The sequence below is a fragment of the Narcine bancroftii genome, chromosome 3 (assembly GCF_036971445.1).
Source record: "Narcine bancroftii isolate sNarBan1 chromosome 3, sNarBan1.hap1, whole genome shotgun sequence".
NCBI lineage: Eukaryota > Metazoa > Chordata > Chondrichthyes > Torpediniformes > Narcinidae > Narcine > Narcine bancroftii.
Window position 1 is genome coordinate 179,147,339 of NC_091471.1, and position 13,274 is coordinate 179,160,612.

General features: G+C 39.5%; 1 protein-coding gene across 1 annotated transcript in view; it reads right to left on the reverse strand.

The window, feature by feature from the left end:
* The window catches only part of LOC138757901 (cytokine-dependent hematopoietic cell linker-like), a 121,372-nt gene that overhangs the window by 9,255 nt on the left and 98,843 nt on the right, over positions 1-13,274 (reverse strand). The window contains exons 8-13 of the mRNA XM_069925993.1: positions 12,295-12,414; positions 12,139-12,163; positions 11,951-11,969; positions 2,156-2,252; positions 1,328-1,356; positions 1,034-1,110 (exon numbers count right to left, since the gene is read on the reverse strand). Of these exons, the coding sequence (XP_069782094.1) occupies positions 1,034-1,110; positions 1,328-1,356; positions 2,156-2,252; positions 11,951-11,969; positions 12,139-12,163; positions 12,295-12,414 (367 nt within the window). The remainder of the gene's footprint in view (positions 1-1,033; positions 1,111-1,327; positions 1,357-2,155; positions 2,253-11,950; positions 11,970-12,138; positions 12,164-12,294; positions 12,415-13,274) is intronic.

Here is a 13,274-nt window from a genome sequence, read left to right on the forward strand (position 1 = left end):
GAGCCTCTCTTATTCCCAACAACATATTGTAAATGTTAGATATTGAATCATTATAGAAAAGTTGTAAATTAAAAATTATATCAATTAAATTCTTATCAGTCCTCTTAGGAAATGTATGCAATCGATATCATAAATAATTTCTAATCTGCAGATAACAAAAAAATGAGTATTTAACAGAAATTTTTTATTTCAAACTTGATAAAATGTTGACTAATAATACAGCTCAGTAACAGGCCCTTTTAGCCCATTAGCCCTAATTACGCCCAATTGACCAACAACCCCCCAGTACATTTTCAATGATGGGAGGAAACTGGAGCATCTGGGGAAAAACCCACGTACAAACTTCTTACAGTCAGTGCGGGATTCAAACCCAGGTCCTGGTTGCAGGCGCTGTAACAGTGTTGTGCTAACTGCTACGCTTACCATGAATGTTTCAATTAGGTCCAGTTGCTGACATGCCATCCAGTCATCAAAGTAAGCACCATATCATTAGTACAGGAAATGAAAATGTTCATGTACGCACTGCAGAGCAAATGGTGCTCTTGGGAAGGAAGGCCTTTTGCCAAGTGTACATGTAGGAGATCCACAGGCATGGCTCAACACTGCACTTCCATAAAAATTAATTCCATATGCAGATCGGTTTATGTGATAGTACAGATCTATCACCAATGTACATAGTGTATATAGATACTGTATCTAGACTGTGCTTACAGCGATTGGCTGAGAGCTAAGCCACACCTATTGTTTGGGCCTTAAAGGGTTGTGTCCCTAGCCAGGTCGGATCATTCCAGACTGGTCGGCCACCTGTGAAGAGCTCCGGTCTTTTGCTAATAAAAGCCTTGGTTTGGATCAACAAGTCTTTGGTTCTTTCGACGAGCTCTACAGCTTAATTACTAAACAGAATGCAACATTGGCTCTTCATTCGCAGAAGTATCAACTATGGCTTGATACACAAGAGTACATATCCCATTCAGTTCTGAAAATGACACTTGCTACTTTTGACAAATAAATGGATTTGAACATTTTATCCTACCTTTGGACCAGAACTGGGAAAATGATTGTTTTTCTGCATGTCGAAACTGAATTTTTCTTTTGATTGCATTTTGTTTTCTATTCGATAAGAAAAGTTAGAAATGGTAGCATTAAGTCAGTGAACATAATTTAAACAAAAATAATTGTCAATACATTTAAAGTAATTTTATATCTAATATTACATTGATATTTATTGCAAAATAGCATAGAATGTGTTCCAACACAGTGAATATATGTCACAACATCTAAATAAGATTCAAATAAAATAGAACTGTTGTCAAGGGCAGATAAATACCTGATATCTGTGATGTTTGGTTTGAAAAGCTGGTAGAGATATAAAAAAAATTATATAAAGACTGAGGAGAAATGAGAGACATAATTTTATCAGTTACCAATTTCACCACAATAAATCCAACTTCATGTTTAAGTCTAGAGTCATGGACATAGAAGCAAACTCTTTGGGCCATCGCATCAAATGATGATTTGATTTGTTGGCATACAGCAGTGAGATTACAAACAGAAATTAATGAGAGCAGCCAACATCACCAACCACAATCAAAGTAAATATTGCACAGAAAGGCAATGGTGTGCATCAAGTCAAATTGACTAAAATCACTGCCTGAGCTGTACCTCTCCATCATTGGGTTTACAATGGAGAATACAATTTTCTTGTTCACTTCTGATAACTGCATTGCAAGTAGGAACGTTAATGCACCACATTTCATTGAACCTTGTCTGCTTCTAACTGAATCCCTGGTTTTGATCTGGTGCCAGTCTTTCTGGCTCTAAACATCGACAAATGTGTGTGCTCATTCCTTCAAATTTTCAATGGTGTGGAAGGAATACTTTATGAAATTAAATATAATATTTAAGTTCCATTTCTTGTTTTTCCTTTGTAATTTCTTAATCAAGTTTTTCTTTTCCTTTCTTTCTGGTTGCGATTTGGCATTCAATTCACCTATGGTTCTTTCTTAGCCCTTGCATGCTAATTTTACTCTGTGGTTAAGGTGATGTGTGATGGCTGCCCTGTTCACTCAGGTCTCTGTTTCCTTTCCTCTACTCTAAATTGACACCATTCTGAACTGATCGCAAGCAGGCTAACCATAATTTTAAAAAATCATACCTAGTTGGTGATGAGGATCTGGAAACGAGACTCTTTGGAAGTGAAAGGTGCTGTGTCACTGGTGATATAATGTCAGGTCGATATCGGGATCCAATACCTGGAGAAGAAAATTATGAATTCATACTCTTCTTAGGACCTGTGACTATTATGTCCAAAATTTACTCATGAATGTTTGTATTTCATGTCATATCAGCTTTCCTCAACTGGTTTACATTCAATATGAATCATATATTCAAGATGAAATTTGAACCTTGTATAGATGATATTTATTTTGATTTTACTTTTTGTGAGTTTTTTTTCTGGTGAATGTGTTAATTTTCAGCAAGATGTCGGAGGATGACAAACTTCTCTTTGCTCTTTTCTTGTAATTTTATTTGTAACCTGCAATGATATTTAGCCTGAATTAACTTCAAATTCTCTTTTTGGGGTCTTTATTCTCTTTAGAGCTTGGATGTGGACCTCAAATCACCATTTCTTGAATCACAACTGCAAATTTCCATTCCAATTGTTGTGATTCAGTCTGTGACATCTATCACTTGGTAATGATTTTACAGACAACAATTTGGAGGATGCATTATAATGCATTTGCAACTTACAGCGTGGTTTCCTTTACATTAGAGAATCCTCAGATTGAAGAGACTGCCATCCGTGCGGTACCGGATGTAAACAGCGTCTTCATTGTTGGGGTCTTTCATGGCTTGGTTCAGCATCATGCTGAAGAAGATTGAAAAGAGGGTTGGTGCGAGAACACAGCCTTGCTTCACGTCCGTGAACTACTCTTTGCAGATGATGCCGCTTTAGTTGCCCATTCAGAGCCAGCTCTTCAGCGCTTGACGTCCTGCTTTGCGGAAACTGCCAAAATGTTTGGCCTGGAAGTCAGCCTGAAGTAAACTGAGGTCCTCCATCAGCCAGCTCCCCACCATGACTACCAGCCCCCCCACATCTCCATCGGGCACACAAAACTCAAAACGGTCAACCAGTTTACCTATCTCGGCTGCACCATTTCATCAGATGCAAGGATCGACAATGAGATAGACAACAGACTCGCCAAGGCAAATAGCGCCTTTGGAAGACTACACAAAAGAGTCTGGAAAAACAACCAACTGAAAAACCTCACAAAGATAAGCGTATACAGAGCCGTTGTCATACCCACACTCCTGTTCGGCTCCGAATCATGGGTCCTCTACTGGCACCACCTACGGCTCCTAGAACGCTTCCACCAGCGTTGTCTCCGCTCCATCCTCAACATCCATTGGAGCGCTTTCATCCCTAACGTTGAAGTACTCGAGATGGCAGAGGTCGACAGCATCGAGTCCACGCTGCTGAAGATCCAGCTGCGCTGGATGGGTCACGTCTCCAGAATGGAGGACCATCGCCTTCCCAAGATCGTGTTATATGGCGAGCTCTCCACTGGCCACCGTGACAGAGGTGCACCAAAGAAAAGGTACAAGGACTGCCTAAAGAAATCTCTTGGTGCCTGCCACATTGACCACCGCCAGTGGGCTGATAACGCCTCAAACCGTGCATCTTGGCGCCTCACAGTTTGGCGGGCAGCAACTTCCTTTGAAGAAGAGTGCAGAGCCCACCTCACTGACAAAAGGCAAAGGAGGAAAAACCCAACACCCAACTCCAACCAACCAATTTTCCCCTGCAACCGCTGCAACTGTGTCTGCCTGTCCCGCATCGGACTTGTCAGCCACAAACGAGCCTGCAGCTGACGTGGACCTTTTACCCCCTCCATAAATCTTCGTCCGCGAAGCCAAGCCAAAGAAGAGAGAATCCACCTGTAGATCGGGCAACTGTTTTGCACTGAACCTCTGTTGTGTCCAAAAGGGTGACCTAATAGCCTGTAACTTCTACATCCCCTTCCAACCCTGACCTCTGCATCATTGATATCCTTATGCTGTTCCAGCAACCCCTTGGACTCAACACTAGTTTCCACAATTTCAGTTCATCAGTTTGCTATCTCGCAATTCCAGGATCCACTTTTATTCCATTTCTAGGTATTTTATATTTGGTTAATCTCCTCCAGCATTCCTTCCCCACCCTTGCTCAGTTGGCACCATCATCACCACCGCTGTATTCAATCTCTCCAGCTTTCCATCCTATCATAGGCTTTCCTTTGTGCTCCCTTAAAACTTATTCCAGTTTTAACTTTTCCCAGTTTTGAATAAAGGTTAATTCTGTTTCCCTTTTCCAGATGCTGCCTCGCCTGTTGAGTGCTTCCAACAATTCTGTTTATATTGCAGGAGAAACTGCTGCTGCTGAACTGACAATCATTTGATAATCACCTATAAATGCAACAGCTAATTCCTTTTTATGAATCATGCATTAATCCTGTCAAAATCCCATTTGCTGGAAACCTTATGGTTTCATTTCTTTGAGATGTAAATTAATATCTGTTGAAGAGATGTTTTAAGTATTGGGAGAGTCTAGGACCAGAGGGCACAGTCTCAGAATAAAAGGACGCCCTTTAGTACAGATGTGAGAAGAGATTTCTTCAGCCAGAATGTGGTGCATCTGTGGAATTCATTCCCACTGATGGCAATGGAGGCCAAGTTATTGGACATATTTGAAGCAGTTGCTAGATTCTTGTTTAGTAAGGGCTTCAAAGGTTATTGGATAAGGTAGGAGGGGATGAGAGAAAAAAATAAATGGGCCAGGATTGGAATGACGGGAAAGCCTCAATGGGCAAAATGGCCTGTCTGCTCGTACATCTTTAGGCCTTTATTCATTCAAAATACAGATAATAAGTAACATATATAACAATAAACTAAGCATGAACGATATATTTTATATATAAAAGAAAAAGAAGAAAAAAAAAAGGAAACCCCCCCCTTTCAGCCAACTCTCCTAAGGAGAGCCATAAAGAGAAAAAAAAATTAAAGAAAAATTAAGCATACATATTAAGATCTAATCAATGTAAATCAAAATGTAAATATTCTGAATATAACAACCACTTATTAATAAAAAAACTATAGTTATCACGCAAAACATATGTGATTTTTTCCATTATTAAACAATATCTCATCTCATTATGCCATCTATTAATATCAACCATATTCGTATCTTTCCACATTTTTTCCACATTTTTTCACTACAGATAATGGTAAATATACAAGAGCAAGTTGAAATTGATCTAATCCCAGACCTTTCAGAGGTTGCAAGCTACCCAATAAAAATACTGTTGGATGTAAAGGTATTTTAATCTTATACAGGTATTCCAGAAACAATTGTACTTTCTTCCAAAAAAAATTGTACATATATTTTACATGACCAAACCGCATGAAAAAAAGTTCAAACAGCGTAACCACATCTAAAACACAAATCTGATTCATGAAAACCATATTTTTTAAACTTTTCAGGGGTTAAGTATAATTTATGTAAAAAATTATAAAAAATTATAATTAATCATTGCATAACATCAGTATAGCTACACTATCATAACAAATATCTGACCAATCATCCTCGGAAAAAATAAAACCAATCTCCCTTTAGATTTATCCCAGCCCTTTTTATCCATACCATCCTGTAATATTTGATACATAACTGAAATATAACTCTTCTCTGGTACCTTCATAAGAAAAGTCTCAAATTTAGTCATTTCAGGTAAAGTCATATTGTCATGATAATGAATATGTATGAGATATACCGGAAGTCACGTGGTATGAGAGAGATAAGAACACAAGCAGGAAAACAAAGGAAACGGGAGAATAAAGACCCAGAGAAGTTTACCTGATAAACTTGTGTTTAGTGTTTCATTAACTTCACATTTCGGGCCACAAATGTGACATTGTCGACGAGGATGAAAGAAGCTTGAAGAAAATTAAAGACTAAACAAGATTACAGAGGTTTACAGACAACTTCAAGGTGATAAGAATTTTCTCTGTGACTCAGTACTTTTGGGTCTGGAATATTTCCTCATGGCTGGGGCAGATGGTGACTTTCTAACACATAGTGGAATTGCTCATTTTAACCCAACGGGTGATGCAAGCACTGTAAGTGTGAAGTGGAAGGCATGGCTGGAAGAATTTGAATCCTACGCCGACAGTCGTGGCCTATTTCTAGATACCGGTACAGTTGAACAAAAAGCGCAGAGAAGGGCATTACTTCTTTTCACTGCTGGTCCCGCAGTTCGGGAAACATTTAAGACACTTTTGAATACTGGAAGAAAGGATGAGTACCGGAAAGCGGTAGATGCATTAAATGCACACTATGTAGTGACACCGAATGCTACATTTCAACGCCATTTGTTTCGGAGAACGAGACAAGAAGATGGCCAGACAATTGCTCAGTACGTGACGAGACTACGCCAGCTAGCTGTTGGATGCAATTACATGCCAGCTGATTTGGACAACCAATTATTGGATCAAGTCGTACAGCACTGTAGATCAGATAAAATCAGAAGACGTCTACTGGAAAGAGGGAGTGAGTTGGAACTCACCGATGCTTTAACCATTGCTGCTGCATTAGAGGCTGTTGAAGGGCAATTTCATACCATGACCCTGAAAGACAACTCAAGCCAGCAAATTAAGAGGCTCTCACATCGCCATAACCAGCCAAGATATATGCCGACACAGGACGTGGAGTGTTATCGATGTGGAAACCGAGGTCACTTTGGAAAAGACCCATATTGCCCGGCCAAAGGCAAAGTTTGCAGAAAGTGTGGAGGTAAGGACCACTTTGCAAAGAAGTGCAAAAGCAAGTCCAATGCAGACCAGAAGAGGAAGAGTACAACTTCCAAAGGCAAAGCCTGGGGGAAAGGAAAGTATCCTGGAAAGAAAGATACCATTCGCCAGATAGATGGTGACGATGATGATACCCAGGAGGAACAGAGTTGTTACCAATTTACGTTGAATGAAGGACATCATGAGAAGGTCCCAGTGATCATTGGTGGAGTGACAGTACAGGTCATTGTAGACTCAGGCAGTGACAGTAATGTGATTGATCGACATTTATGGGAGAAGTTGAAAAGGAAAAAGATCATCTGTACCTCAAAGAAGTGTTCCAAGAAACTGTATCCATACACAGGAACCAAGCCATTGCAGACCATTGGATGTTTTACTGCAACTGTTGAAGCTGGAGATAAGTACACCGAAGCAGAGTTTATGGTCATAGAAGAGAGGGGAGAACCATTGCTGAGTAGAAGCACAGCGCAAGACCTGGCAATACTTCATATTGGAGCTTGTGTCAATTCAATTCAGTCATACGAGGATATGAAGCAAGAATTCCCCGCAGTCTTCCAAGGAGTAGGAAAGCTGAAAGGTCGACAATTGAAGCTAGCGGTAGATGAAACGGTCAAACCCAAGGTACAACCAATGCGCCAAACTCCGTTTGGACTTCGTGGGAAAGTCGAAGCCAAAATTAAAGAATTGATCGAACAAGACATTATTGAACCGGTGGAACATTCGACACAATGGGTCAGCCCAGTAGTGATTGTGCCCAAACCAAAGGGTGACATAAGACTATGTGTTGACATGAGAATGGCCAATGAAGCTATAAATAGAGAACGACACCCTATACCAACAGTGGAGGAAATACTTCAAGAACTAACTACCAGCAAGGTATTCTCAAAAATTGATCTGAAGTGGGGCTATCATCAATTAGAGCTGGATCCAGGTTCCCGAGATGTATCTATATTTGTGATTCACTGTGGATTGTATCATTACAAGAGACTATCATTTGGAATTAATGCAGCTTCGGAGATCTACCAGTATGAAATCCATCGAGTGATTCAAGGCATTCCTGGAGTTGCCAACATTTCTGACGACATCATAGTCCATGCACCAACGAAGGAAGAGCATGACAAACGGTTGAGGTGTGTACTATCTAGACTACAGGAGGCAGGCCTTACCGTGAATGGAAACAAGTGCCAGTTCGGTGTGTCAGAAATGGACTTCATGGGACACAGACTTACACGGAAAGGACTAAACCCTGCAGAGGCCAAGGTGAAAGCTATTGCAGAGGCACGTGCACCTCAGAATGCAACAGAGGTGAGGAGTTTCCTAGGATTCGTCAATTTTTGTGCAAAGTTCATTCCTAATTTCGCTACAGTGGCAGAACCACTAAGGAAACTAACCAGGAAAGGAGTACCTTTTCATTTTGGATCTGAGCAGAAGAAAGCGTTCACAGCGCTGAAGCAAAGCCTGACAGATGCAAAAACTCTTGGATATTACGATCCGGCGGCATCAACCAAAGTCATAGCGGATGGCAGCCAGGTTGGTTTAGGAGCCGTGTTGGTCCAGATACATGATGGAGGACCAAGAATCATTGCCTATGCCAGCAGATCGTTATCTAATGTGGAAAGAAGATACTCTCAGACAGAGAAAGAAGCACTCGGACTTGTATGGGCCTGTGAGAGGTTCCATGCATATTTATACGGCATTGAATTTGAACTCATCACAGATCATAAGCCATTAGAGGTGATCTATGCACCTAGATCCAAACCATGTGCCAGAATAGAGAGATGGGTACTCAGACTACAACCCTACAAATATAAAGTAATCCACATTGCAGGGAAAACAAACATTGCAGATCCGCTGTCCAGATTGGTAAAGGATGGATGTCCACATTCCAAGTCAGAATTGGGAACAGAAACAGAGAGCTTTGTACGCTTTGTAGCTATTCAGTCGACACCGAAAGCTGTGACTACGAAGGAGGTCGAGAGAGAATCTGAAAGTGATCCAGAACTCATGGAAGTAAGAGAATGCATACAGAGAGGACAATGGGACAAGTGTACTCACAAGGCTTACATTCCCATTAGAGACGAACTTTGTTGCATCGGACAGTGTGTATTAAGAGGTTGCAGATTGGTGATACCGCAAAGATTGAGACCGAAGATCGTATCCTTAGCGCATGAAGGACACCTAGGTATTGTTGGTACCAAGCAAAACCTCAGAACCAAGGTATGGTGGCCAGGTTGTGATAAAGACGCAGAGAAATTTGTTAAAACTTGTCACGGATGTCAAATCACAAGTAGGAGTAATCCGCCAGAACCGATCCGGAGTACGCAACTCCCGACAGGACCATGGATCGACGTAGCTGTTGATTTTCTTGGACCTTTACCGACGGGTGAATCAATTATGGTAGTGATAGATTACTACAGCAGATACTATGAGTACGTGGTGTTGAAGTCCACAACCATTGAAAAAACAATACAAGCGTTAGCAGAGATATTCGGAAGATATGGATTACCTGTTACATTATACTCTGACAATGGTCCACAATTCATTTCAGGGACATTTGTGGAATACATGAGGACCACAGGTATCCACCATCATAAAGTAACTCCGAAATGGCCACAAGCCAATGGAGAAGTAGAGAGACAAAATCAGTCCATTGAAAAACGATTGAGGATTGCACAGGCAGAAGGACAAAATTGGCGAGAAGCATTGCTATCTTATGTGGCTGTCTATCGAGCAACGACTCATGCAACCACTGGAAAAAGTCCTGCAGAAGCATTTTTTGGGAGAAAAATCCGCACAAAAATGCCAGAAATAAAGGAAATCCGAGACGACCAGGAGATGAGGGACCACGATGCTGAAAAGAAAGGTGCAGCAAAGCTGTACACAGATTCGAAACGTGGAGCCAAGTACTCAGACATCATGCCAGGAGATAATGTTCTAGTGAGGCATGAAACTGGTGGTAAGCTAGACACACCTTATTGCCATCAACCCTATACTGTCGTATCCAGAAGTGGCAGTATGGTGACAGTCAAGTCTCCGACTGGAGTCCTGTATAAGAGAAATGTATCAGGTGTAAAAAGGTACCAGTCCAGAGATACATCGAGTGAAGAGGTTGAAAGGCCAATTCGAGATGTTGAAATTGAGAGACCTGATGATGTTCTAGAGGCAGTTACCAGCACTCCTGATGAAGTGACTAGAGCGCCAGAAACACCCGAAGCCGTGGCGAGCAGTATTTCCGACGCCGAGAGTGAACAACCGAGAAGCGACGACAATATCGCAGGCAGGCCGAAACGAAACCAGAAAGTGCCCAAACGATACGAAGACTTTGTGCCATAGTTTTAATAAGAACTTTGGGACAGTATTTTAATCTTGTATCATAAAGTGCATGTATGAGTGCTGTAGGAAGTAAATTTTATGTAGTTGAGTTATAGTATTACCATTAGTTACGATGTTTGTATGTTTCTGAGGGATATTGGTAAGTGAAGGTAAAGTTTATTTCTGATTAAAGGAGGGATGTCATGATAATGAATATGTATGAGATGTACCGGAAGTCACGTGGTATGAGAGAGATAAGAACACAAGCAGGAGAACAAAGGAAACGGGAGAATAAAGACCCAGAGAAGTTTACCTGATAAACTTGTGTTTAATGTTTCATTAACTTCACATTTCGGGCCACAAATGTGACACATATCTCTACCAAACACATGCTTTACCAAAGATAGAATTTGACAATAAAGAAACAAAGAATTCTTATCAATACCGTAACTGTCCCTCGTCTGATCAAAAGATAAAAATTTACCTTCTTTAAAACAATCTCCCAAATTTTCCACACCTTTAAATCTCTAATGTAATAAACTTCGATTATGTATTGAGAAAGAAATAAGTTGATTATTATACAACGGAGTCAAGGCCGACAATTCACCACTAGAACCAATCATTTTCTTTTTCTTTGTCCATAACTTCATTAAATGTTTTAGTATAGGCACATTATGTTGCCAAAATGCATTTACACTTAATCAGACTGTTTAAACCTCGAACATTAAAAGTAGCAAACCTCAACTTTGACATATCTACCAAAATTACTAAGAACTAATAATATCGATATATAAAAACTCAGATCAATGTAAATAGGCCCTCCAATAGGAGAAAAAGAAACCACAAATTAAAGACTAAATAAAATTAAAATGAAAAAAATAGAAAAAAAGATAAAGTAACCCCCCCCCAAAAAAAAACTACCAAAAGGTAGTAATCCCTAAATCAAACTTGGGTGTGGATCACCCACCAGTGGCTGATGACTAATAGAACATAGAGCAAATCTCTCCCTTCCCAGCCAAACAAAAAAATAACAACAAGATATCGTAATGACATAAAAATAAAGTAAGAATAAGTAAGTTCTTCTATTCATCCAAGTGATTCCAAACTCGACGGTCCCATTTCAGGAGAAATTAGACTCTTTCCATTCCCATTTCTCCCATTTCTACCATTTCTTCCATTTCCAGAACAACCAGATTTTTCTTTAGGAGACAATAGTGGACTATGTCTTGGACCTCGTACATCTGGCAACGAATCAGCAAAAATTATTGCTTCACGCTCATTCTCAAAAAACCGAGATTGTTATCAATTAAGTTTCCAGGCAAAGATGACCTCCACAATGTGGCTGGTCAGGACCTGGCAATGTTACCAGATGTCAGAAATAGGCACCTTCTTGGTGGAGATGGTCCTTTGTTGGCATTTGAAAAGCATAAATGTTATCTGCACCTTATTAGTCTGTGCAGAATGTTGTTTTCACTGCATGTGTGTATGAATTGCTTCATTTGCTCTCAAATTGCATCTGGAAATTAACTGCAATCTTCAGTGGGCAACACATACCTGACTTTCTGATGGAAGGAAGAAAGCAGATAAAAATGGTTGTGTCTAGTACACTACCTTGAAGTACTCCTAGAACAATGTCCTGGGATGAGATGATTGGTCTTTATTTGTATATTAATTAAATGTATTTGTTATCATTGAAAGATGTTTATACATATGACATATAAATTTTTTTTGTACAGAATGTTGCATTTTTTTGTCCAAAATAACATTCTGTTATTTTTCTTCCTAATGTACCTACCATTCCTTGCAATGAAAGCCTGTGGGAAAAATAGAACATTGTGAATGTATCTGCAAATAACTTTAAATGATTATAATTATTAAAGTACAAACATAAAAGATGCTGCAGTCTTGGTTGAAAAACACAAATGGGCTTAAGCATTTGAAAAGTTTGAAGGAATTAAATATCTCCGCGAAAAATATACAGACCTTATTTTGATCGTTCTTCCAGAAACTGAAAGGTAAAGAAAACAGATAAATTATCTGTCATGGCCAACAATTGATTTTCATATGAGCTCACTATAACAATTTTTGATTTGATGTCATGAAACCACCTGTCTTAGCACGATATTTGAATAAACTTACCCCATGTCATTTTCAGAATGTTTTACTGGTGGCATGTTTAGGTAATGCAAGGAATTATCAGGTCCTGAAGAAACATATGAATGGCTCGCTTCAGGACATCTGGGTACAGCCCTAGGTGGTCTTAGAAAGAAACAAAAAACAAATTATGAACAATGGTGGGTGATTCATATTAATATCTAATCCCTAAAGATGTAGAAACCAAATTGGTCACTTAAATTGTTTTTTAAAAAATTTTCACACGGTCCAGAACACACGTACAACAATCAAGAACTAAATGGAGACAGTTAAAATCAGAATTGTAAAGAAAGATTGCACATGTTGAAATTCTCTTGCTACCTCAGTCATCTCCATCCTTCCTCCCATTTCCATTCCTTCCCCCCAGTATTGTTTGAGAAGGTGCAGTTTTATTCAGTGTCACATAGGTTGCCTGGTCAACTCTTCATGTGTCGCCTTTGTGGTAATTGGGTGGCATCATACCTATCTGTGCAAGTCGCAAAATGTCATTGTCCTTAGAGGAGTTATTTCTGAATTAACTTTGGTGATTCTGCTCAAAAGACGTTGCAATAAGTAAAATAAGCAAATTAGTTTTACTGCCTGGTTCATTAAAACATATAGAAAGAAGCACATCATTGAAATGATAGAACCTGTAGCTACTCCCACTATCTATACTTTCACTTCATGTTTTATTTAATAAATATTTGAACATTTTTATCTTAAAAGTTATTACAATTTACATCAAGCATTCTGGCATTCTGCATCCAACAACTGATGAAAGAAATTCCTTAAACATATACATTCTCATTGAAACAACTTCATGTTGAAAAATTCTATTATCATTATATTTAATATTATTGGGCTGGACACAAATTTTACCCATTCAGTAGGATAGGCGGCCAAATTTCATGGAAAACTAAATCAATTAAAGTTAACACTGGCAACAGCCTGACCATTTCTATTTCATATCAGCATTATTTCCTCTG